Here is a 27,316-nt window from a genome sequence, read left to right as displayed (position 1 = left end):
GATAGTATTCCTGGCCGGTAGAGAACGGCGAGTATTGATTAAGGGGTTCGTGGGGAGGTATCCTCGTAGTCGAGGGGATTTGCTCTGTGAATGCGCGCGGGGCTAAATGGAGGGGGTAGTCATGGGGTTGAAGAACACCGACACGAGCCGACGGGGGTGTTTGGCCGATGTACTTGTTCGGGGGATTGCACCCAGTGGGTGCGTGTAAAACGCATGCGCGTCGTAACTCCGCTTTCGTACGCATGCACATTTCTGCGTGTATTTACAGTGCACGGTTGCCGAGCCGGTACGCATTGGCGGTTTGCACGTGGCGTTCCCGGTGATTGACGGACAAAAGAAAGGGGGTTCGAGCTGCAAAAACTACGAAAGTAAAAAAGAGAAAACGCAGTTAAAAGAAAGGTAGCTTGTCTCTCGGGCCGTATATATATATAATCTTTCGGGCAAGACGTATACATCTTCGTAGCGAGACTCGCGTGTGAACGATCGCCTATCTCTCTTCGACTCACAGTCCGAGAGTAACGAGAGTGATCTCTGTCAAAGTCGCGTCTCGCGTGGCGTTTAGTGTACGCCGGTACATACGTGAAATACACGATATAGTGGCCGTCAGTTCGGAACGTGGTCGGTTGGAGAAACAGCGGGAGGTTCGTTCGTCTCGATAACACCTCCTTCTCGCTCTCCTTTTTTTTCGCATCCGTTCGTCTCGCTCTTTCGCCGTCGCTTCCCTCCCTCTAACTCTCACAGCGGCAACAGAACCGGCACTGGCACACCGAAGGGCTGCAGTTGCGATCGGATGATCGACGAGTACGCGTCTGTTGTGCGCACTGTTGTGTGTTCGTCCGGAATGTCAGGTGTCCTCTCGATTCTTCGAGTCTCCTATCCTCGGTGAATTGGAGCGACAGCAGAGCTGAAGCTTTGAATCAAACAACGAGTATGAGCGATGTTCACGAGGATCCGTGAGGTAAGGGAACTTACGTACTTACGTATTTTCCATTCGCGAATTGTAGGTTATACACGATGCTTCTTATAGTGGTTACACCGGTTTAGTCGCTATACAGATTTGTTTCACAGAATTGTTCGATGCGTGTCGAAATGTGGTATTAGTTTACGTTTGTTTCCAGGAAAAAACTCGAACGGACGAAAATCAGTCAGTAATTGGAGAATGTTATCGAGCTCTTATTGATTATTTTCTTACTATACCTTCGGCTCTTCTTTTCCGTGTAATCGTGGTCAACGTGATTTAACGTTTTGGACGAGTCTAAAAGTCCTCTCTCGAGGACTATCACGCGTGTGAGAGAAGAATATAATATAAGAAGATATAATTAAAAGTAAGGATATCCAAAGTAGATTTCGTAGAACGTCAGAACAGGCTCCTTGGGAGAAACTAATAAGTGTCACACTCGATGTAACAATTAATCGACGAACTGCGAGATTCTCTCGCAATTCTTTCTGACTCGATCGATATTCGCGTCTGAGTAGCGAGTAATTAATCGGCTAGTGGTATGATAGCACGAGGTACTTGACGTAGCGAAAGTGGCAGCAATAAGTAAGAGTTATCCCGACGGTGATAACCCTTTCTATTTGCGCGATAAAATGTTTAGACGCAAATTGAATGCAATTGAGACGAATTGCGAAGAGTTACCAACTGAACGGGGACTAGTGAAAAACCGTTTATACACATATACTACGTTGGCCATTTGTATATTTTAATTGACACGATGAACATCGTTGTTCGTGCTTCGGGTTAGTTTATTTATCGTGACTGTTCGACAGTGGTTGTACGGGAGCCGAAGCTGTAATCTTGTCCCCACGTGTTTATCCATTATTTCAGTTGAAGCCTCGCTTACACTTTATTAACACTCATTGTTGCCAAGTGTTTACCTCTTTAGATACGAGAATACGCATTGATTGGTAGTAATTGTCATCGGCTTGATGCTTATTATCTTCCTTTGTACGACCTGTCGACTTTAAGCATCACAGTAACTACGTTAGATTAAAAAAAAAAAAAAAAAAATACAATGAACATATGCGATTTAAGATTCAGACAGAAATTACAGTATGTATATGTTCTAATTTTTTAATCTTTTTGTCCACGGACAGCGAATGTTTATGCATTTACGTGAAAGTATGAAATATCCAAAGAACGATACTTGTCACAATATATAGCGGGTAAAACAAAAAATATATACATAAATATTCACGGTCTACTGGTAATTGGACAACGTCTATGATTTTTCATTTATACATATAATAGGAGTTGGTGTTGAAATTCAATCGGCAGGTGTTCATTTAATCAAATACAAAGAAATAATATAAAGAAAATACTTGGTGTAAAGTAAAATTAGAGAGTGAGGGGTCGAGAAGAAGATTCTCCGAGATACAGATGCGGGATCAAGTTTGTAATTGGAAGGTAACATCCGGTCCGGTTCTCACAGCAGGACGATCGGCTTTCGTTCGGCCGTGAACACGCCGTGGTGGAGGCGACGCAGGATCGTGAAAAGACGCCAGGCGAGAATACGGTCGCGACGAAGCTTAAACGTCGTTTGCTCGTGTGTGCCGCGCACATAAAGTCATTAAAGAATTTCTAAGGCGTCGGACAACGGCCTGCCTCCGCGAGCTTCGTTACACGCCATTGGCGACTGTACGGTGGACGATGTAACAACTACACGTATTTCGTCTCCTGCTGGCGATTAGTGGTAGCCTTTAACACTCATCCGTTTCTCGTGTCTAATTGACACGTTGCGACAAACCAGCGAATCGCAGCTAGGGCATTCAGCGATCTGAGTAAATCAAAAACAGACCATTCAAAAATCAAGCGTTGGAATACTTTCGTGAATGTGTATATAGGTCAACCTGTGTATATAAGTCGAATCTGGTTTTCGTGACGATGAAAAATTTGATACTGCGTTTGTTTATTCCTTCGCAATCCAATTCTTATCTGCTTACGAGTAAGTAATAATCGCAGGTGATTATAGTTTTTTATTCTGACGCGAGATGCAAGGATTAATAATTGGTATAAGTATGGAATAATAATGTAATAATTGGTATAAGTATGGTATTGGTATTGGATAATGTAACGAAATAAAGCCCGAAACACGTACATATTGCGGTTATAAAAATTTCAAAATACGTATTATGGATACGTCTGCTGTGTTTAATGGTTAAAGGTAAACGGTTTGTAGATAAAACACGTAAAAAAAGAGATAACGACGCTACGAAACTGTTTAAGATTACTGGGTCGATCGGAGAATTTACACGCTAATAGACGTCGCGTTTAATAGATATAACTTTGCTGTAGAAATATAGTCGTTGTTACGATAATCAATAGACTGTCAGTCGTGATTCCAGGATATTTTTTACGTTCTTTTATATTCTCAAATATTTCGATTACTGACATAACTGAAAAAAAGGGACAAGAGCTCCGAAGAGATTGCCGTGGCAAACTTTTTCTTCTTTCTGTCCACTCATTTAACTCTTTTCTTCGTATCTTTCGAAAGCTATTCAGTGGTATTGCATATGCATACAATTGCAGGTTTCGATGATTCACAGCAGTTACATTTTCCTCGACGATAGCGTGTCAACTAAACACAAGATCTTTTGAAATCGATGTTCTCGGAATCGATGTAATTACTCAATCCGAAGCTTTCGATTAATCGATTGCATAATATGTTCCCTGAATCCGTTGACTTTGCCATATAAGCGCAAATCTATGCGGGTGCATCTAAATTGCAAACCAGTCTGGTGAAAGAAATTGTCTCTTTTCCTTCTTGTTTTAAAATATGAACGTGGTTGAAATTTTAGAGGCAAAACGTGTGTTTACAACGAACCTACCATGCTGTAAGTTTAACGAAGTCACGACTTCGAAACCTACGTGTTCCGCGAATGCCCACTGCATACAAAGCACTGTAAATAATAACAAAAACGTTTACGGTGTAAATCGATAAAGCGTTCGATTGTCGGGAATACGTTTTGGTCTTTGTTTTACGGGGAACAATGAAGAAGAAGGCTATTTTCAGATATTATTAGTTCTGCTATAAATTGGTTTCTTTCATTAATTAGAATGGTTCATCGAGCAGAGTAATTAGGAGATCATCTACTTAAATCAAATCTTTAGTGAAGTTTAGCGAGGAAAAGTTGGAACATATTTGTGAGGGTCGGAGTAAAATGGAAGGTAGAATACAAATGGATATAGTACATACGCTGCACGAGATCTTTGGTATAACAATGGGTACTTATGAGCCTTACAGGTCAATTTTTAACCTCTGAATCACAGGGTTCATATTTAATTGACCTTTCTCTTTCAATTTATAATCACATTTACCTTTGATAAGTACATTGACTTTGATAAAGTTAAATAGGTGTAGGAATGTCGCGCCGTTGATTAATATTATTTCTCTGAAGTTGTATATATTGTATAATTTATATTTCATTTTTTAAGATATCACGATCGATGATTTCGTTTTTTTTTTTTTTTTACTTAAGGATGACAAATAAGACACAAATTTTCGTAATAACTCCGTGTGCACCGACTTTCTGATTAATAGAACGTTCTGTAGCACATCGCACGGACTTACTCACACGCGCTCACTATGGTCACGCTCCAAAACTGTTACTTATTACTTCAATCTTATTACCGCTAACGGAGCATTACCGCGTTTTAGAATCATATCTCCTCGGGTCCTCTCCAATCTTAGCCAACAGAAAATTTCCCATTCACGAGAAACGTTATTTCTTAATTTTCTTCTTTTATCTCTATATTATTTCCCGAATTACTCTTCACCAGATATAAATGATTTCCATTTCCATTATGACGGTTGCGCCTCACAATCAGAGTGTTACAAGACGACCTGTTAGACAAAGATTGATAGAACTAATTACGATCGAACGAGTTAAAAGATTTTAATCGACCAACCGGTCTGGTTCTTAACCATAATTTTCTGCCGGTCTATTTTCTTTGTCCCTTGTCAGGATCGTTGGATGGCGGGTTAAAAGGGCGTCCCATCCCATCTGTTTTATTTACGCGCAGCATATTCCCATCAGCGACGAGGTATTCTCGTTCTTCCTCGTCTTTTTTTTCGACAGTATACAGGGACAATCCCAATAACTCGTCAAACGACCAGGAAGAGGCAACACGGTACCTCAAACCACGCAGAAACGTATGGCCTCGTGGAACGGTAATTGGATAGGCACGCTCTGTTTATGCGATTTAATTAGACCCACAGAGCTACGGCGTTTGTAAATGGAATCCTGCGCACGGATTCCTTCCATATCTTTTCTCATTGACTGACATTGAAATAAAAAGTGCACCATGTACGTGTTCTGGAGCAGCGCCGGTAATCACGATGGCTTTCTACGCTCCTGAAATCGAACTCGATCGGAAGTCGATGGCGTGCCTCGGTGAATACGTTCCTCCACTTGGATCGATCAATCGCCACGCTCGGCAATGATGATTAATTGCTTCGTTCTATCACAGTTATTCAATTTGATGATTTCAACAAGTCAATTTTTAAATCTTCAGAAATTAATATATTCGGTTAGTTTGGTTGATTTAGTTGGACTATCTTAGTAAACGTCACGCTTTACGATTTTATTTGATTTTCATTTCTCGGATATTCCACGATTTCTTCTTTTGTGCCGTAAACAGATTCCCTAGATATTTAGAAGATGAATATATTATGAATCGAGCCAGCAACCACTCAACGCGTTTGAAACTCGTACGATCAGATCTTTTATAGGTAATTCTTTTATTATTCAAATCAGAGGCTTTCTCGGAGCCAACACATCTCACTGTTTCGTTATAATTTAGAAAAGTATGTGTCTCGAATTAATTTTTAATAATAAACGATCATTGGAATATCATCGTATGAGAGATAGTAACGAACGTTGTTACCATTCCTGGTCTGCGAAATATTTACAAATTCGAAACGAAGACGTAACTTTTGCATTCGTCTTAGTTCGCGTAAGTTCACTTTGCATCGTTCGCCGCCTATGCACACGGATTTTCCTGTATGAAAGTCTACACGAAGTGAAGAGAAGTTGTGCGAGGAAACGTTCACGTTGACGCGGTCCAGTTCGCCCGTTGCATTCAACATTCAACGTGTATCTTTTCGCTACCCTTGCGGAGGAGGAAAACCCTTAATTAGAGCAGCCATGTAATTATTCAAGAAGCTTGGCTTTTTAGCCGACAAAAAAGACCGTGTGTAACAAACGACGGAATGAATAAAACTGCGTGTTTGCAGGTTTGTCGGAACTTTGAACGATAATACGCGCTGTGCAACGTTTCCGTTTTCATCATCCGATTCATTTCCCTGGGATCAAAGGTGTCGTTTTTGGATATTGCTATTGGAAATTCGAAAATTTAAATTCAAAATTTGAACGGTTGGAGATCAAGAAGTTTGAATATTTAAAAATTTAGAAATTGAATTCGCATAGTTTGTAGTTTGTTGGTTTGTATAGTTGAAAATTTGCGGAATTCAAGATTTGAATATTTGAAAGTGTGAAAATTTAAAAGTTCGAGAAATTATGTAGATTCGAAGTAAAGATTTCTCTTAGAAGTTCCATGATAAGGATCGTTTTCTCTCTCCTTTTGCTTGGTGCTTCTACCGCGGCAAAGGCTGTTATTATATTCAACCTGACGAAGTTCATCCGGCATCGGAACTATAGCAAAATGCGTCGAGCATGTTTCGACGTTGAAATTCATTCAAAAGGCAAATGGAGTCGCAACGAAATATCCGACGTGGGACGCGGAATAAGATAAATTACATACAGCAGTTTATATTCGCATTTAAAATGAAAATATTCATCACTGCTTGATAATTCAGGAAGAAATGATCATAGAACCGAAAATAGCATTACATCGTTACGTAGCAGTCTCACAGTACACAGTCGTTCATTTAAGATACCTCTGTTCACGTTACAGACCATTGACCACCCTCAACGAGCTCTTCTAATTGCCTGACCGGTCAATCTCAACAACCGCAACACTTGAGATAGCAAGCATCTCGGATCATTATCGTGTCATTATGCTAAACTAAATGACATCGAAGCGAAAGATTTTTCAGCGCTTCCAGGAACAAACTCTGTGTATTTTAATGAAACATAAATCAAGTCGCGCTCAACGATGTACACATAACGACGTGCAAAATTTTATCAAATCGTACTATATTCAAGATTTCAGTCTTAATTCGTTAGAATTTCATTCGCGAGTTCAACTGTTTCTCAAATTTTTTATCTGTCGACAAAGATCCTTGAAAATTTGTTAGTAACATTTCTCGCAGCTTCCTCAAACAGAACCAGCCAACTCGAACTTTTTCGTTTTATCGTTCGGAACAAAGCTTGACACTTGACCAAAGTCTTTTCCATCAAAAGACTGGCTGAACAAAAAGTTGGTTGTTTTTTGCCCCTTTTTATTCCCAGGCATCCTCCAACTCGACTTGTTTCCCCTGCGCTCACAGATTGTCTGAATGGAGAACAACAGAAGAAGAAGCGGCGCGCTTCCGGCGGATCCAGTCGTATCGCTTTCATCGCGTTTCTACCGGGGGCCGGGCACGCGACTTTGTCGGCGCCTTTTACGGATCACAACGACGGTATCTTCCAGCGTAATCCGCCACCCACGTGTCCGAGTATTTGCCGCGCGAACGTAAACACCGATCGTGCACACGTGAACATGTATCCTATCGATTCGACTCGCCTCGTAGTTCCATTGCCTCCGTTCACCAGGACGCTTTCGGTGTTCGTTAAACTACACGTGACCTTGTTCTTCGAAATTACGACTCTTGTCCGGATAAAGCGACACGTGGGTCAAATCTCTCGCGAATACTGTTGACGCAGAGTACGCAATGTGCGTCATTGTGAAGCTGCTCTTTCGAAAAACGCACCCGCCACGGGGTTAATGGCGCAGAATCGTCAACACGGCGTCAGTGTGTTACACACGTGGTCTGAAAACGTGGCCTGGCGGATGATCGCTCACGCGTGAGTCTCGTGTACTTACTTACTACGTACCGGACGTGCACAGGCCGGCATGGATGAGATTGTTGGTACGGTATCGTGCGTTTTCGCCGGTTGAACGAGCAGTCGAGTTTTCTGGGAAGCGTCCGGGAAGCCCGACGACCGATCAGCGATCCAATTCAGCGATTATCCGAGCCGCGGGTACGATTGTTAACCGGTCGTTGCTCTCTTCGTACACGCGTGCTTCGATGTGGCTTTCCTACGACTAGCTTATCAGCTGATGAATATCGTTATCAAGGAATAAATGTGTAAAGAATATACTATACTAATAATGGTGGAGAACGTTGGTGAAAATTAGCAAGTGTTCCTCAACATATGGCGTAATATTTACATAGTAGACAGTTGTATTTGTCCATGAAGTGGTATTCTCAAGAGAAGGGGGGAGTAAAAATGAATTTGACGAAGATGCTAATTTTCCATTAACGGGGACTATACTGCGATTTTTCTGTCTGCTCGCAAACAAGCGAATACATGTCGAATCTCATTTTTTCGTGGAAAGAAAGTTGAGTTGCGATGTTATTTGAAAAGTTGGTATTAGAGGGCATGGAGAAGTTTAATTTCGAATTCTACTTGAAAGTGATTTTCAACTGCGTGTGCACGATTCGGTGCTTTCGAATGGCGGACTAACATGACCGGAGCATCTGAAACGTATCGCGTTGGAAGTAATTAGAACTAATTTGTCTAAGTACATGCTAAACCGTGTAGCAATTACACGTTAAATTTCATATTTGCTATTAATTGAATTTCTGGTTATTTGTAAAAACACAGCACATCGCAATCACGAGTTATTCAGAGTAATTAGCAGAGAAAAGTTCAAGGATGAAGCTTGTATATCGAAGCAATTTTTATGCACGGAATTTTGCAATCAATCTGTGTATCAATCTGTGAAGCGAGCTGAAATTTTAATTAACGTTTTCCAAACATCAAACTTTTGCCACTTCGATGTGTAAAAAGTATCTTCGGTAATCCAATAACAGGTAATTTGTGCCTTTTTCCTTTCGTTATTTAACTACGAGCTAAAAGAAATTCTTCACCTTCCGAGGAATGTTACTTTTGCGGTTATATCGTACTTCTTTGTATTCGTGAAAAGAGCACGTTAGAGGAACTAATGAAGTTAAACTTCATTAATCCTCTTGCATCTTATAAAGATTGGAAAGCAACCGATATGCACTTCGATAAGTTAATTGAAAGAACGCAACCGTAACTTTCTAAAGGATGAACCCCGCTACAAATTCTTTCACCAAAACAATCTCACGAGAATTTCTACGTAATCATAATATTTACCCGTTTCGTTACATCATTCGCGCGAACGATAGAAAAAGCAAAAAAGCAAAACGAAAAAAGCAAAAGTAAAGCGATGAAACGCCAGTGGAGGAACGCTTGCAGAAACTTTTCCACTTTCCAATACACAAGTACGAGAAAAAACGTTGGATTAGCGTAGTTTTCTTTTTCGATTGAGCGCGACGATTACGTCCGTTCGTGGAATACTTAGGCACGGCAAGCCGCGTTTACAATCGAACACAATTTCGACGCGTGGCGACGTTGCGTTTCGCGCCTGGAGACTTAATTAAAATCGGCATAATTTATTGGGTGCGTGGGTGCCACCACGTTCGCGACGCTGTTCGACGATCGACTCGAATCGAATACCGCGATTATCCCGCGAAACTTGCCATTCGTAAATATACGTTACCACGAGTCGGACAGCTTGTGTCATTCTGTGGGCGATGATCACGTGTTCCGTGTTAAATTGATTGACCACGTCGTAGAAACAAATTGCATCGGGTAATCGGTACGTTTTCATGGACTTCAAATTGCGAGCGATAACATTTCGCGATTATTTTCCCGTTCGAATTCACGAATAAGCACTTCAGATGGGTGTTCGATGAGTGTGACCGTGGGTGTCGTGTATTGCGTGTACGAGTACATCGAAACGTATCGGATGAAAGGATATGTACATAGTTGTGTATGAGATAAGAGTCCCTGTTCTACCGTGATTTTTAAGAAGGTAAGGGAAATTGGTATTACGTGGAATTTGTTAGATTCGAGAAATTATGGATATACATTGTAAGAGTATAGAGTATATGCTTTGTTATTGGCGAATTTTTGTAATAAGTAATGTATTCTGGTATTTATATTTATGCATCCACGTATCTATGATATACACGTACGTTTATCATTTTTTAAAAAACATATTGTATCAACGACGGAACGTCTGGTATCTTTGAAGTTACACTTTCGATAGTAATTGCTCGAATCGCGCTATCAAATGACTGACGTCTTCGAAATGTAGTGTATAGGTAAAGTCATATATCAATGACCTTCGAACGGAAGTTAACTGTGAATCTGTTAGAGCGACAACAACACGCAAATTCGTATAACTTCAGAAACAGCTAGTATCTTATAGTAATTAGAGAATGCATTTGATGTCACGATGCACACTAACACTACTTCGCCATATTGAAATTAAAACACTTTTGAACTGTATAATGACTTTCTCAAGTATCTCTGATATCATCAACTATTTCAAAGATATTATTTAAATGGTACATCCTGTCTCGTTTACACCTTTCATCAGTGTTGCCAGCAGCACGACCGTTGCTCCAGTTATAAAACACAAAACGACGGATGTCCAATTTTCAATTTCTCCAAAGGAACACATAGATACACACGACAGCGAGCGTATGTACGCATAATTAAGAGATATCGGTGGAAAAGCAAACAAGAGCTCGCTCGCTATCTTGGCTCGATTAGGTTGCATCGACGCTTCACCTTGAGGCTAACACACTCGCTTCTCTGCTCCATTTGTCACGATAACGCGAAAATGCTATTAATTGGCCAGCTGTCGCCGGTAATAATCGATCACCAGGGTCGGTTGATTTACGAAGAACTCTATAACGCTCGCCCACCGAATATCTGGTAATTACTCAAGAATTCCCTATTTCTCTAAAATAAGTACACGCATCGAAACGAGTCGGTTATCCGAACACATATTATCATTTATATTACTTTCCGTTTGTATCTAATTTAATTTTGTATGCAAAATAATGATAATCGATTCTTGAGGAAATGAATATCCAGTAAAACGGTGAGTCATGTTCATATATAAAAAAAAAAGTTAATTACAGACTCGAAAAGAATAAAATACCATTAAAAATGCAACAGATCATCGATATACAATATACATGCATATATGGAAAATCTTTTCACTACAGATATTGTGATTACAGCTGCTTATATTATTTTAGTGCTAATAACTCTGTATTTACTCTTTTAATTCGAAGAAATTAACGCGCCTCCATATCTTAGTTAGAAGAATCGAACTATGAATAACTAATTCTGACCTCGAACCTGTTAACACATTAATAACCGATAATGTATCATTGCACCTTTCCACGATTAAAGCAAGTCCGTGAGGATCAATTATCAGAGATTTTGAAAAGAAGCGTTTCGATTTCGTATCTTAATTTTTCGCGGCTCCTGTATTCCAAGATTTCGGTAAACTTCAAATTACCATTCTCTCGAACATAATAATATGATAATATATGAGATATCGCGAGGTTACACGATCATTTCTATAACTCTACACTTTGCTATTTGCAATTATCGTGCGACGCACGAGACACCACGTGATCTATCCGCAATTACGTTAACAAATCACATTTCCAGGCAAAAATAGGGGAAAAAAGAAGTGAAAAAGAAAAGACTAATGTTGCTTGGACGCATGGTCGAGAGTCGTCACCTGTTTACAACGGATTGCATTACATCGAGCAAATATAGCGACAGCAAGTTAATAGATCGATGTCGAAGGACATACGTAGGTTTGCTCGTCGATCACGAGACTATCATCTGGATTTTCATCTCATCGATTCGAATAGATTCGACTTGATTTTCCTACTTTCAGCTTTTCTACCTACATATACATGTATATGTAAGTTCCAAAGCACAAGACGCGAAAACATTGTTTTACAATTATTTCTCTTTAGAAATATAAACTTTGCCAATCTGGTGCGAAGCAATAAGGAGACCAAATTCTTACAAAACTGAAATTTGAAATTTTTATTTTAAAGCAAACTACACGTATTGACGTGTGCTAACTCGAACTTCTAAGCGATTTTATAATCTTTCTGTATCTCTTTCGCTAATAGTAAAGCGTATCGAACGCTTACATCAGACAGCGTTCGCCGCTAGATTTACGTCAAGCGAAGGCGATAGCGTTCTCCGTGGAAGCTTAGAAGGATTTATGAAGATTTCATTTTTTTCACCCATTTATTCTCCTCTGTCCTGCTTTTTTTCCATTCCCCTCGTTCGATCGTTCGAATCCCACGCAACGATTCAGTAAAATCGCGAGGTTTCTGCGTGAGACGTCTCGCGTTCCCCGGGGGCTGTCGATGAATGCTAATGGCGTCGAATGTCGTTTAAATACAGAGGCGTTTGTGGACATTGCGAACGCGAGCCTCGTGGAAATTTATGTTCATTCCTTGAACCGCGATCTACCAACAACACGTCGGTGACTATATTTATTATCAGACTGCGAATATTTAAGCAGATTCAAATTTTGTGAACAGAATCGAAGAGATGAAACCTAAACAGAGATTTATTTCACGTGTTGGATATTAATCATGACTGAGCCCTTGCATAATAAACCGTGTAACAAGTTTGCAGTATCTACTTCGAGGTCGAGAAGTCTCATCCTGCAGTCTCATCCCTCTCAGGGCTATTACGAAAGATTGTCGACCGGGATATTATAAACAGCTCCGCGTAACATAAAACCCATTCATTCCCGAAAACGCCACTCGAGGCTCGTTTTCCTTGCTGCCAGTCATTCGTGTCAGACTCATCTCTTGGCCAACGGCCTCCTCATCTCTTGGTCCGTTTATGGTTAGCTTGCGCCCGTGTCTTCCGGCACGGATCTTGTGTCGTTTATTTATTACATTAACAAGGAAGTTAAAGAACCCGAAAACGAAAAAATATTTAAAACTCCGTAAACATCTAAGCATCCGTAAAAATAGCCTTCCGCGTTAAAATTAAAACAAGAAAAAGAGAAAGGCAGTTCCACGGAACAGATAGTTTTCGAAATAAAAATCCTTAGATGTATCCCTATTCCATAAAAATCGGTCAAAATTACAACATTCAGAAGTTCGTATTTCTCAACTAAATTCGACCAAAAGGATGACTTATACCTTAAACCCTATACATTTCACGTGCACCGAAACGTATACCACTTAAAAAATGGCCCTGATAACTGGTTAGATAAAGCGAGTAGATAAAACCCATAACCAGTTAGCCAAGTACTGTTGTATCTCAGTTGGTTGAATCGCGGACGGCTTTCCTGGTATTCAGATCATCAAGATCGCTTCCTTCCTTGCTCGATAGGAAGAACAAATCGAGGCAACATGATCACGTTAAGACGTACGATAAGACAGAGAGGGTTTTGGTTTTCAGGCTCGCGTAATCGACAGACGTGCCGCATTGCACGGCGTCACCGGGACTCTTTAGTAGTCGAGAGGAACCGGTGAGAAATCGGTGGCGCATCCGAAGGAAGCCTGCAGACACCAGACGGGCGAGAAGAGAAGGGAAATATTAAATCTGGTCTGGTGGAGGACAAGAGGAAGTGGGGCCGGTGCGGGCCACCGGGACGCTTCTCGGTCCTTTCCGCCTCAGGATGTCGTACGCCAATCGATTCCCGTCTTCGCAGCACACCCGTTATCGTAGCAGCTGGGGACCCTCTTCAGTGACTGTGTTCAATCGCGCCGACGTGCCCAGGCCCTCGCCGGAAGAGGAAGAGTACGCAGAGTTCTATCACGAGCGTCTGCACTCGGCACAGAGCAGACAGTTGCTGCCGCTGCAAGAGGACCTCGCCGATTGGATCAATAAAACGTTGAGTGAGTAGCTGTCTGATTTTATATTGAGAGATTTCGAAGGGGAGTAAGGGGAGGCAGGGTGGAACAGGGACGTGCAAGCTTGCGGGGCTGAAATGTGTTGGCATTGCTGGTTGGTAACCAGAGAAACATGTGGGACCAGTGGTAGCATCGATGACATAACGTGTTTGTCAGGTGGAATTGTTGTATTGGAGGAATTAGGCGAAGCTAGGATTAGACATTGAAGTGGCTCATAGAGTAATCGCTTGATAAGGAGCAGCGAAACCTTTGAAAGGGACTGTTCTTTCTTTGTTTTTGCTTCTTATGGAGGTTTGTTCGCAAACCGTGAATCTTAGCAATTACGTTCCCGGACCGTGAAGAATTAAAAGTAGGAAATACTACTTCAGGATTCGAAGTAATTTTATTCTACTTAAAATGCATACTTTTTATAATTCGATATATAGGGTAGTCTGAATAATTCCTGATTTTATCAATTCTTGAATAACATAGTAAATAAGAATTGGTTCACACTGTGCATGCCACTGTGAAATTTTTCGATCGATAAACTAAATTCGTCCATCGTCTTGATTTGCGAGAGGTGACTGGCGCGGAAACTCGTCGTATCCGCTTCCCGTAATCCAAATATATACATTTTTATCTATCGATCGATGTTTCAATCGGTTTGTGAAAGTCTCTCATAAATTCACGTAATATTTATCACGAGTAAAGGATATTTGTTTTTTTTTTTTTTTAAAGAAATCACAACGTGTGAATTTTGCTTAGAACCAACGTTTAAAATTTCTATGTTTAGAAAAAGCTCTTTATACTTGAAATCTCATAGTGATTTTCATGGACATTTAGCAAAAGTAAATCTTGAAAATTCCAGACCGTGGAAGCATTTTCTTATCGTAACAAGTAAGCTTCTATTTTTACGTGCTTGTGAAAGTTACGAGGTGCAGAAAGGAATCGGCATGACGTAACGAGGATCGCAGTTCCGTGCGTGTACTCGGCTGCTTTTTTTCCGTGACCGCGTGTTTTCTTCGCGATGTGGGTTCGCCTTAAAGGGATGGAGGAAAGAGCTCGTCGCTCGGCGGTATACAAGGCGTGCGTACACGGCTTTCGTAGCACACAAAAGGTTCGCATCTGGCGCGACGTGGGAAAGGATATTCGTAACATTTGGCCTTTCGTTCCGTCACGTTTTTGGCGGATGGTCTCGCGAAGGAGAACGTATCCGTATTTCCCGATACGAAGGTCTTTCCAATTTAACGATTTGATAGTCGACAATTTTAATAGATCGTTTTGAACGTACAGCAAGAAATGCGGTAAATGCGAATAATAATTGATCGATCAATTTACCGTGGTTTGGAGTTATTAGAAGTAAAGATAATCGGAATATATTATGCAGAATCGTAGAGGTAATTAATGAAAGCGATGAGATCATAGGAACAAAGATGAGAATAAGAATAATAAGCATGTGGAACATTTATGTAACGTGTATATTGTTAATATAATAAAATGTATACCGGATGATGAACAAAGATGGGGCAAAGTGTTAGAAATATACAGAGAAAATCGAGGCTGCAATTTCCAGACTTTGTAAAAACAAAGCAAGCGATCGTAATTAACAAGGGATTGAAAAATAATTCAATTTTGGATTCGTTGATTATAAATGAATTAATATCGTTGAATTTGATTAATTAGTAATGGATGAAATGTGCATCGGTTAACCGGCGTGGATTTATTGCCGAATAATTTGCATCCGTAAAATGGAATCCATTATGACGATGCAAATCTGGCTACATTGGTTAGGATCCTTAAGCCCATGCATGATTCAAGAAATCCTATAAGGATCGATGATCGATGTCGTATCTTGTAGCAGATTTATGTGTTTCGCACAATGAAACGATAAAGTGATATTTAGGGAATTTTTGAAATGTTAGATATATTAATACGCATGTCTGAGATATTCCTGTAGGATGTATCTTCCCTCCTGATGGACCCTTCTTGAGACATTCAACAGAAATTTTCTAATGATATAAGAGATATAAGAGATATTATATTGAGTATAAAGATCAAAGTATTTTCTTGGTTTTAGTATTGGAATATCGGTAGAAAAATGTACAAAAAGTACCGTAAACGATGATTATTATTATTAATGCAAATAAAATTCCATTCGTTAGAAATTCAAATAGAACTGGCTTAATTCGCTGTAACTGCCTAATTTAAATGAAGAATTTAAATAGAAATAGGATAATTGATACCTATAATCGTCTAATTTGAATAAAAAGTCTATTTTAAACAGAGGCATGTTCCGATATCTTCGTCTCAGATTCGTTTTTTCTCCTGGATAGCCTCGTAGATCAAACAGCAACATCGACTAAGATAATCCGCGAGATCTCTGGCGCGATACATTAACGAACTTCAAAGTGGGTGAAAGTTCTCTTCATTGACTGGATTACACGCAAAGATCACGAAACGCGCGTTCTCAGAGGCAACGTATAGCTAATACTACGAGAATCTTAAACCCTTTCCGCTCCATTCCATCCGAGAAAACAATTGGTAGGTGAATTCGTAGAATACGTATTCGTTTCCTCGTTCGATCCATTTACCTAGCGTTCAGTTGAAATTGTTACAGTTCCTAATTTCTCTGACGCTTCATACTTTGCCATTGCTTTTACTAAATTACAGAAGAATTGATTTTTAATTTGGAAAAAGATACGGAAGAATTTTTAAGAAGTACGTGAAACGTTGAAAAGGTGGATAAAACAGATACTCTTTCTCTACCACAGAAATGGATGTTCCTGCTTTCTTAGAAACTAATCAGTTCACGGAGAGTCTAGCGCTTTTTTCGTCTCAGGTACCAGTGTGACCGCTTTTCTGAACTACTACTTTCCTAATACGGCGATAATACGAGCCGTTGCGTAAAATAGAACCGCCCCGATTCATCGAACGTCGCACAAAGTCAGCATTCTGAACTTATACTACTTTAAGTAAATAACTTTACCTACTTGATAGCCTACTTTTGCGTTGCTGTTAATAATCTGCCTAGAGACATTCTCGAAGACTCGTAATTCACAAGACTCTCTTACGTAGAGCTTCTTTTAACAGCGAACTTATTACAAAACTTGATCGATAATCCGCATTCGAGTATTCATCCTGCCGAAGGACGCGATGTCTCGAACTGAAATGGAACAAGCTACCGTTTCGTTGTTCCTTTTTTATCTGGTTTACCGGCAACGTTGTTATCGATGTCAAGGAAGGTTGTTTCCGTACGAAATGTCTGTAACATGTTGCCATATATTTTGGTGAACGGAGCGTTCGGACGACCGCGGTTTCATGCGACCTCGAAGAATCCAGCCGCAAGATCTGGACCACCATGAAGGATTACGACACGAGCGGTCTCTCGAAGAAAAACGACTAATACGCGCGCCGACTGGTACCGTGTCGTCTTTCTGGATGCGAACAGATTGCTTTGAATTACGCGAAACGCGGTTGCACAGAATTTATTAACGAAACGACTCCCCGTTACTTTATTAGCTCGCTATAGCGAACGCTTTCGGTCTACAAAGTACATTTTGAACGTGGAACATGGATCTTTCGATTTTATTTCTTATCCGTTTGATAATCTTTCTCTATCTGATTTTATTATCGAAAAGATTTAGAAAGCATCGAATCGATACAATGTGTAGGAAATCGGCACTGATATCGAAAGTAGCTTGATAAATATCTTCGTTCTTACGCGTACATAATACGCTTGTGCACTTAAGACGTGAGGTACTTTTGAATGCAGACGATAAAAGATATTATTATAAACACGAGAGAAGAATAAATAAAACTAACGCAGAGTTAGAAAAGATTAAAAAGAAACTTTCTTTTTCAAACTATCTACTTTGGTAGATACGTGCCGTTTTGAAATTCATACTCTTAATTATCACACGGCCGCATATCGAATGACCAAAACTGCGATAATTAGTACAATAATCTTTCGTTATATCGACGTTGAGGAGTACTTGCGTATCTAATTATATCGCGTGGTAATATCACGTTGGTTTCTCATCGCAGCTTCAAAGCTGCAGGATTCTAGAGAGAAAAAGAGGAACAACGAGAGAGAAAGATAGGTCGGCAGCCTTTGCTCGCGGAATCGTGTGTGGGTACCTCTGCCGTGTCGTTACTATTCTCGTTCCGCCGGTGCGGTGTACGATTGAAGCGTGCATACCCACACCCACGCCAGCGTTAACGGAGGAGGAGACCGTTTGAAATGCAGCGTGGCGGTCAACTCTCCCGTCTGCATTCAATCGAGGGGGAACTTAATGCGCGAGGGTGAGCCACACGCGGGGTGTTTGCGCGGGGAAAGATAACCAGGGGCCCGACGACGTTTCGCTGTTTGAACTGAATTATTTCGAGTGTGTCCACGACTGTCGCTCCAATTAGCGTTTCGCGTGCACAAGGTAAATGAACGCGCAACGCGACTATGCTTCGAAACAGCTTCAATGATTAACGATCATTGACGGTGATATGAATTCTGTAAAAAAAAAGACAAAAAAGAAAAACTAATCCTCTTGTGGGATATACGTAATATTTTGCCGCGTTGGTTGGATTCTTCGTACTGTGGAACGAATTAGTTCTTTGTAAACGAATGTCTTTTTGTTTATGTAATTACAGAGAAGATATGGTTTATTTTTGGGGAAAATAAAATATAAATTGGTAATTGTTATTAATAAGAGATTAAAATATGGATAGTTTATAAGAGGAAATAGAATCGTTGTACACCCACATGTATCCCTAATTCTTTGATTAAATTACATCCTGTCAAAAACGAGCTAGTGTCCAGATACTTGTATGAGGTAGTGCATGTCACGAGGAGTGTCGTAATTGGATGATTGGTGGGGATTGTAGTTTGTTGGAAGGTTGGTGATTTATGGTGATAAAGTGGGTTTCGTTAGTGACATTGTCTCTCTTTGTCTAAAATCTAGTTGATTGTCATTTATACAGTAACTTTAACATTTTTTTACCACGCGATTAGAAAATTTTCGACTAAAAACGTTGGAAGATTCTAACTTTATTACTTCAATGAAAATCGTGTTTGAAAACATGAATCCGTCACAACTAAAAAATCGATTTCCTATTTGTAGCCTTATTGATAGCACGATAGAACACATTACAATTGGATTTGTTCCACTAAATCCGGACATCTAAGCCGATGCGGCTCTCGATTTGGTTGTTCAAGGTTAACAACGTGAAAAATTAACAACGTCACTGCAACAAAGGAAGAACTACGTTTTCCATTGGTTCAGGATCTCTACTATACTGTAATATTAACGCGCTTAAATTGCTGGAAACAACCATCGTATTAAACCCACCAATTGGAAATAAGTTATCTTGGAAACAATCAATGTTTATCCCACACGATCTCGCCGACCGAAGTGCCTATTTTCAATCATCCACCGTTTAACACGTGTCAGCCTTCCAGTGAATCATCAAAGACTCATTAAATTCTTACAAAAAACTTCGCAACTGTTTCACCCACGTCTTCGAATCCGGATTCCAAATGTTTCACTTATCAAAACGTGTAAGCTTAAGATTGTCTACACTTCTGGAGGATAGTTGGAGAAATGAAATACACAGAAAATAAAAATCAAGATTCTAAAGTTGAAAGTCCGCCATGACGAAGATTCAGAAATAAGGAGAGAAGGATTATACTCACCTATCATCGAATGCCTATTATCATAATCGAAGGGAAGGGCTGTCCAGTTTAGGGCAAAACGAAAAATCAGCGAATTTCCTGTGGCGATTATTAAAATAATACGAAAGGACGGGACCTTTCGACCCACACCCTGCGTCTGCGCCGGCTGCAGCGGCGTCTGACTCAACCGGAAGTTTGCCGGGCACCCCTCTTCCTTCGTGCCACTTCTTCTCCCTGCATCGTGGCTACCTGAAGCCGCATTACGCATAATGGGCGTACATACGCATAGCCGACACGCTTGCGCGTGTAAAAGGGGCTCGATGGATCGTGGATTTAAAAAGCAGGGGACGTTCGCGAATAGGTTGCTTATTCGGCATGGGCCATGGAGGGCTACCGAACCGTGAATCGTACCTGTGGTGAGACCTTCGACCCTGGTGCCGATGGTGCTGCACGAATTCAGTACAAAACCATTTAGAATCCATCCTTCCAAAAAATCCCTCACAAGTGCGAAATTACGAATAACTTTGTTCCGTGGACTTTTCCTTCGTACTGTCTATTTTGGGGACAAACTGTGTGAGGTCCACGCGATGACGAAATAAAAGCTGTCGTGTCGCCGCGTGTTTTATGGTAACTGGTTATTGCAGTAATGTATCGTTCTCGAATTAATGCATCGATCGAACAATGCCAAGGACGATATCGGCGGGATACTCTGAAAAAGGCTTGAGCCGCTGTATAAGGAGGTCAGACGAATGTTAAAATCGAAGGGTAGCGTACCAAGGATAGTAAGAAAATGGGGGTCACGGTGTACGGTTGTTATCGACACACGTAATACCACGCTATTAACCCAGTAGAAATTATACTTTGAAAAATTCTGTCATAGATTGCCAGATGTCTCTGAGGGATACGATTATACGACTACTCAAGAAAAAATAGGTAAAATTACATACTGAAAATGTAGAACGTAACAATCTTACGTTAGACAAACACTAGCCTGATCGTGCAAAAGATTCGCACGAAAATTCATCGTTTAATTATCGAATACTTGGACTTCGCCCTTTCTCTTAAACGGCGTCGTGTTATCAAATCGCATAGTGTCGAACATAACTACCGCAGTTGGTTCCGGGTGACCGAGTTGCTGTTGATCGTCGCGCGGTTTGCACTCAAATACGTTCACGCCCGTGATCTTTCGTAAGATCGAGCAAGGGTTATACATCCTATGAACACAAGTATGAGAGCAATCGTTATCACGAGCTCGTTGCGCTCGGTTTGCCATTGTGTGTCTCCAGGCCATATGCGAACGATACTCGCGTACCAGATCTGACGACGACGTCCGTATGCACGCCGTGTTACCTGTACACGTGTGCGCACACGTACACGTTGCATACACACGGAGCCCACGTGTGTGTCCCACGAAACAACATGTGATGGACTTTACTCCATAAGCCTACCCGTTAACAATTTTTTTCTCGTTCTGCCCCGGGTGCAACCCTATTGTTAGCAGGTCGAGTCACGAGCCACGACGCTGGTTCTCATTACCATCCGTATCTACGAGGCTTTATCGTTCCGTCAGCCCAACCTAGTTCCCATTTCCCATCGTATCCTGGCTATATCTATATACATGGCATGGATCGTGTCGTGGCCCATTGGGTTTTCCTTAGATTCTCGACCGTCTCCATCTATCCCAGCAGCGTGGGAGAACCGTGGGTGCCTCTGTATTATTTCTTTCCCTCTACGTAGCGTAACTTTGCACGTGTGCGTTCGTAACGCCGCATCGCGATGTCTGCTTCTGGTACAGAACGCGAGGCGTTCGAAAAATCTCGGCCTTGATCCTGTTTACAAGCCAACGAAGCCGGCAAACGAAATTGAAATGATTTCGCGCAGTCACGCACGAATTGGCCTATCGTGAGAGTGTCCCAGCTAGATCGTTTTTCGCTTGACCGAGCACGCCACCGTGAAATAGTTCTGGCGTTCCTAGCGATCAATTTTTCGCAGGCCGAGAAATTAACGTGTATTAAATACAAGCGAGGGTGGATGTAGATGTACGACGAGTTGAGAAGATCGAAGGAAGAGTATGTACGAAGATTGATTCAAACAGAGATTCCTTTAGTAGGTAGAGGTTCTATAGATGAATCTGAAGCAATCCGTTGAATGGTTTCTCACGTTCTCTGACGGCCGTGTCATCTTAGAGACCTCTGTCGCCTTTGATGAGCCGCGATAGCGCGTCCCATGCATTCGCCAGGGTTAATTCGCTTTCTCCTTCGCGCGATAGCGAAACGCGGTTGAATAGTTCAACACTCCGATCGATTATGAACTTTTCAATGTACGAATTTTTGAAGATTTTGTAATTGAAAAGGATCGACAAGATGTATTATAGTAGAAAGTTGTAAAAGAGCGTAATTACATTTCTGTCACCGCCTCGAAAGCTCTGAGAAACTGTAAAGCGAAAGTCACCCTGCTATTGCCGGGAAGAATTTGACTACGATGGAGAGCCCGAGGAGAACTGCCCCATTGTTTCCAACAATGACGCCACTTCGTCGATGCTCTTGGCTGCTTTCGAGAGGCCATTTGCGTAATACGTTGAATCGACACAAAGATGAATCGTCGGCTTGTTAGTAGACTAAAAAGAATAAATTTCATAAGTGGACCGCATTTTTTTTATCTCAGACTCGGAAATCGTATCGGGGGACAACTTCTTCGACGCCTTGGACAATGGCGTGGTGGTGTGTCGATTGGCGAGGGTTATCCAGGAAAAAGCGAGGACAGCGATTGATGCTGGAAAAGCGAAAGGGGTGAGTAATCGCGCTGTTGAAAGGCTACCGTTAACATTCGTGTAAGATGGACTGTGCGAGCAATATCGTATTTCTTGTCAAACATTTTATTTCCGATTGTTTTTCGTATGTTAATAAAATATAGATCCTGTAGATAAGTCATTTATCGATCTCCTCGTCTTCGTGTAATAAGCATTTTTTCAATGATCGATTCCTCGCGATTCTTTTTCAGCCTATGCCGGTGATAAAGGGTCGTTGCTGGGAAAATGCAGCGCGTCGCAGTTTCTTTTCTCGGGACAACATGGAGAACTTCATACAGTTCTGTAGACGACTGGGCGTACACGAGAATCTTCTGTTCGAGAGCGACGATCTCGGTAAGAAAGCCAAGAGCTAATCAATCTTAATTCGTTGAAATCGACTTGCCTCGTTTATTAGCCGCGTTTCGCTCGCTATAGCTGCAACTCGACCATAACTGAGCCGATTAAAAGCGAAATCCCGCCAATTATGCCGCGTAGCCGGCTGTGCGTGGCTATGCAAATGCAAAGCTACCACGAAAGGAAGAATAATCGTCGCGAATTAACCGCGTCTCGCGGTGGTAACGATGAAAAAGAGTGGTTTTTCCCTCGTAGCCGACTGACTTTCAATGAAACGACGAAAAACAATGAGCGCTCGTAGCTGATGTAATCTCGGAAGCGAAGAAGCTTCTTCAGAGTTGCGAAAAAGTGATCTGGGTCACGTGTTATGGGGATGGTTGTCGCGCAAAATGGCGCTGTTTATTTTTAGTATCGTATACATACGTACGTATACTGGAATCTTGAAGTACGATAACCGAGAAAGAACAATGGGTCCATAAAGAATAAATTCCGAAGTTTACTTTCCTCTAACTTTGCCTTTCAGTAACTTCGAACTTTTGCCGTTACTGACCTCTATCCTCCTTTGTACTTCGTCTTCCTTTTACGATCGTTACACATAGCTCTGATATACTGCCAATTCAGAAGTTAAGGGAATGAAAATAATATTCAAAGATCTCGTATCAAAGACGATTGTATTGATTTCAATTACTATACTGCAACATCCAATCAGTATCTAATGAAATAACATATATATTTTTCAAGAATGTTTCGAAAATTGTGTCTGTTATTATTTCATGGTCTAATTGCAGCAGTAATTATTTTTTTAATTCTTTCACTTTTTATTCTCATGTGAGAAGAAAAATCCGATTATAGAAGATTAATATACTTACGTTTCTATTAATAACACGCGTTTCTCAGATATATCACTTTCATCGAATATAACGCGTCACTCTGCTTTGCTTCTGCTGCAATATCTCAAATAGAGTGCCACAGACTGTTTAAATTCAACTTGGATAGCACCGATGTAGACGTTGAAATACTGCTGGCGTTCGAAGCTCGATACAGTGGAACGAAATATAATGGCAGAACTTTTCCTTTTTCCTTTTGTTTCGTTTCACGGTGCTCGTCCCATTTGAAATTCTTTTTCGTTGGAACGGAAACCTGTGAATCTGGATTTTCGTGTCATGCTCGTTCTCGTGCTACAAAAGTAAAGTCATCAGGCACGTAGATTTAACGTGGAACAAAGCTTTTGTCTCTTTACGAATCCGCCGACCATAGGAGAAACGAATGGCTCGAGGAAGCAATTGGGGTAGATTAAAAAGCTCATCTATTATCCAAACAAGGATAAATTTTGTATGTTCTTCTGTTGAGAATAGTCGTCTTAGTACATGAGGATTTTTTTTTAGTTTGATCCAAGATGCAATATTTTTTTCTGAATTAAGAAGTAGCTACAATTTTATTGCGAATAATACGATGACCATTTCGTTTGGTTAAGACGATCTATTTTAATGAATAAATGAGATGTACCACGAAATGTAGGCTAAATTGGTCAATTACAATGGTAGTTGAAGAAGGTCGAGGGTGTCATCGCTTACGTTCTGTAAATAGAATCTACATTTTTCTTTTTTTTTGGTAGCGTGGATGAGACGGTCGTAAAGAGACTGGTTTCTAGGTTGTCTTGTAATTTTCACCATTTGGACTGCGATGTATCATGTAGCCCGATATAGCAATCGGAGAAACTAAAATATCGGAAAGCTTCGAAGCACCTGATAAATTATGGACGTATAAAATCTTTTCATATATTGTATAAATTCAAGATAGAAAGTTCTCATTAAAATGCAAATCCTTTAAACGTATGTTTCACTTGGCCTTGTCTGAATTCTAACGATTTTTTTGCTCCAATTATTTTTTTCATTATTTATGAATAAATATGTAGTCGGCCACTGTATAAACCATTCTACGGTAAATTGTAAATTAATGTAAACTTGCACGTACGTAATTATGGAACGACCATTTCCAGCGTTTTCTCTGCAACTAGATAAACATGTAACGCAATAAAAAATTGCTAGAATCTAGCGAAATACATACGTATTGGTCTTCTTCAAATTATCTGTATTTCTGCTACATATACATACGACAAATTTTTCATTTTCTTTAATATTTTTAATTTTACAGTCCTACACGGACAGCCACGGAACGTGGTGTTGTGTCTGTTGGAAGTGGCACGATTGGCGTCAAGGTATTCGGTCGAACCGCCGGGACTCGTGCAGCTCGAGAGGGAAATCGCTGCCGAACAAGAGCGAGATCTTCACTGTCTGTCCGATAGTGGTATATCCCATAGCAGCTTGGTTTCTTGGCAGTTTCAATCACCGTCCCCGACCGCAACACCCAGACCTCCGACAGAGAAGATCAAACACAGCAGGTATTGTGCCTTTTGATTTCTCCATTCCCATTTATATCTCCGCTTTTGATGACATCGCTGTCGTACAATTGGTATTTCAGGAAGATATTCTGTTCATAATTAGTAACAATTTTTAATTCATAACAATTCTGTAATCGGTTTGTGTTTGTTGATTCAAACATCAGGGAAGTTCATAATTTTCAAGTGAAAACGTATACTATTGATATTAACTTGAATAAAATTTGATGATCCATATCTTAATGGAAATTCAAAGGCGATGAGAAGCGTGTGACGCGAATGTAATACTGTATCTGAAAAATCGAAAAATTGGTGATGAAAAAGTTTCTCAAGAGTGTCATCGATGTTCTCGATTTGAGAGCATTTAAAGCTTCTAGTACCTACCCACTTAAAATTTAGGTAACAGAACAAAAGAATCCTCTTTTATGTTGAATTTCAATGGCATTTCGACCCAATTTGCACCATATTTTGCAGTTCAGCATCGGAAGTCGCGTTGACGGCGACGCGATGGCTGGATCCAACCACCGGTGTGACGCACGAGCCCGAAATGAGAAGGTCGGTGAGCGACAATGGGCCAACGGGGAGCGACGGAGTACCCAGCGATACGACGGAGGACGATTGGTCACGAGGAAGCGCGGAGGACCCGGACGAGCTTCCATCGCCATCGAGTTCACCTTTGCCCTCGCCAGCCGAGCCGCCGGAACACACGGGTCCCATAACGGAACTCGATCGTAAGGTACGCTGATCAAACCGTTTCTACGTCCGATATAAAATTAAATGCTTGGTATGGTATTCAAGTTTCTCATTCCCATGCTTTAGGCACTTCTCTGACAGAAATTTCTGTTCGTTAAATAATTCGGAAGCGAAACCTTGGAAAGTAAGCTTTCGTCGTTTTAATATACATATTTTCTAAAACAGATCTAATTATAAATTGAAACACGGGAATATCTAAAAAAAATATCTTAAGCACTTAATCGTAAATTTAAATTAGAACTTTTCATTTATCGATTTCTCGGCTTATCGGCTAAGTTATTTGGGTCATCACCAATTACTTTACTTTGATTCAGGTATCGGAAGCTACAAATAAAGCAATTTAATTCATCATACACGCCCCAATTTCAACGATCTCGAAATAAATTTAAACACGGCTTGCTTCATAAATAAAATCAAATGAAAACACACGTTCAACGTTAAAATCATCTACAACATTTTTTTTCTCTATTTCACTTACGTGCATCCTACAGTAACAAGCATATAAAAGGTATAATGTTGCATTCATCATGAACTCTGAAGTCTACTCAAAAACTAGTCGCGGAACAAGTGCAAAATTAGAACTGCTTATTATCCAACGAACAATGCGCGTTATTACCTTTTTCTCTCGTCCTCGTTTCATTAACATACGCTACCAATTGCGCCAGAAACAATTTATCTCGTTTGACGAAGGCTCAAATTGACGCTCCAAGTTTTTTGAAAGATTAATTCCGCTTTTATCCATAATAAATGTAAGTAATACTGACTAGGAGCGTGCAATTTTCTCGGTAAGTTGCATCGTATCACGTTCGCCACGAACGCGCCCGTTCACGTGGAAGGGAGAAGAAAGAAACAATAGGTATGAACGGGATGCTTTAAGCTTTTTCACGTATGCGTTTACACGTTCGTGGATCCTCGCGTGTCGGATTCCTGCATGCCGCAGAGCGGATGTTCCGAGAGACCGCTGTAGCAACTTTCCCCGCGACACGTCGAACCGATTCATCTCACGATGAAGGTCGATCACTCTTTGTTCGTCTGAGCATCGTCTGTCATAATGTTATTTGGATTCCGTGGCCAACTTTTACATCGCGATGTGGCCTGTTTGCTGCTTTTAGGTGAGAAGAGCCACAGAGGCCGTGCAGAGACTCTGCCAATGCCCATCCGAAAGATGCTCCAAACTGAAGGTGCGTAAAGTTGGCGAAGGACGGTACCATATCGCTGGACGAAATGTCTTCATCAGAGTATGTATTATCTATCTGATCTTTTATCTCGAATTAAGATTTGAACTATATGTGCGTATAGTATTATTTTGTATCATTAATCTACCATTCATTATGCGGTAATCAAAACTCGTAAAATTGGGCTTCGTTGCAACATCGTTGCAACTTCATATCGGTGGGTCTGTACATTTCTAGAAACGCAATGCAGACATCTTATTATTAGAAACACACCCGCATCGAACAATCCTGGCAGCCTTCAAA

At 40.8% G+C, this 27,316-nt stretch overlaps 1 protein-coding gene and 1 long non-coding RNA gene across 6 annotated transcripts in view; one reads left to right on the top strand and one right to left on the bottom strand.

The window, feature by feature from the left end:
• The first annotated feature begins 595 nt into the window (after positions 1-595).
• LOC126915841 (growth arrest-specific protein 2-like) overlaps positions 596-27,316 on the top strand; it is a 29,721-nt gene continuing 3,000 nt past the window's right edge. For 4 of the 5 annotated variants that reach the window (XR_007710356.1, XR_007710355.1, XR_007710354.1 and 1 more), the window contains exons 1-7: positions 596-958; positions 13,447-13,886; positions 22,210-22,334; positions 22,546-22,687; positions 24,842-25,088; positions 25,560-25,821; positions 26,951-27,076. Coding sequence is in view for 2 of the 5 variants with exons in the window: in XM_050720947.1 (XP_050576904.1) it covers positions 13,667-13,886; positions 22,210-22,334; positions 22,546-22,687; positions 24,842-25,088; positions 25,560-25,821; positions 26,951-27,076 (1,122 nt within the window). In the remaining 3 variants the exon portion in view is untranslated. Of the gene's footprint in view, positions 959-9,826; positions 10,010-13,446; positions 13,887-22,209; positions 22,335-22,545; positions 22,688-24,841; positions 25,089-25,559; positions 25,822-26,950; positions 27,077-27,316 lie in introns of those variants that run through there. The other variant, XM_050720949.1, reaches the window with a different exon arrangement.
• LOC126915863 (uncharacterized) lies at positions 22,699-26,955 on the bottom strand. Its single transcript, XR_007710364.1, has 4 exons — positions 26,455-26,955; positions 25,470-25,841; positions 23,557-25,378; positions 22,699-23,296 (listed from the first exon to the last, which is right to left on the bottom strand). It is a non-coding gene; the product is annotated as an uncharacterized LOC126915863 (long non-coding RNA).

Source organism: Bombus affinis, chromosome 4 (assembly GCF_024516045.1).
Source record: "Bombus affinis isolate iyBomAffi1 chromosome 4, iyBomAffi1.2, whole genome shotgun sequence".
NCBI classification, from domain to species: domain Eukaryota; kingdom Metazoa; phylum Arthropoda; class Insecta; order Hymenoptera; family Apidae; genus Bombus; species Bombus affinis.
The sequence above is the reverse complement of the archived record's forward strand: the minus strand, read 5'-3'. Positions and strand labels throughout refer to the sequence as shown.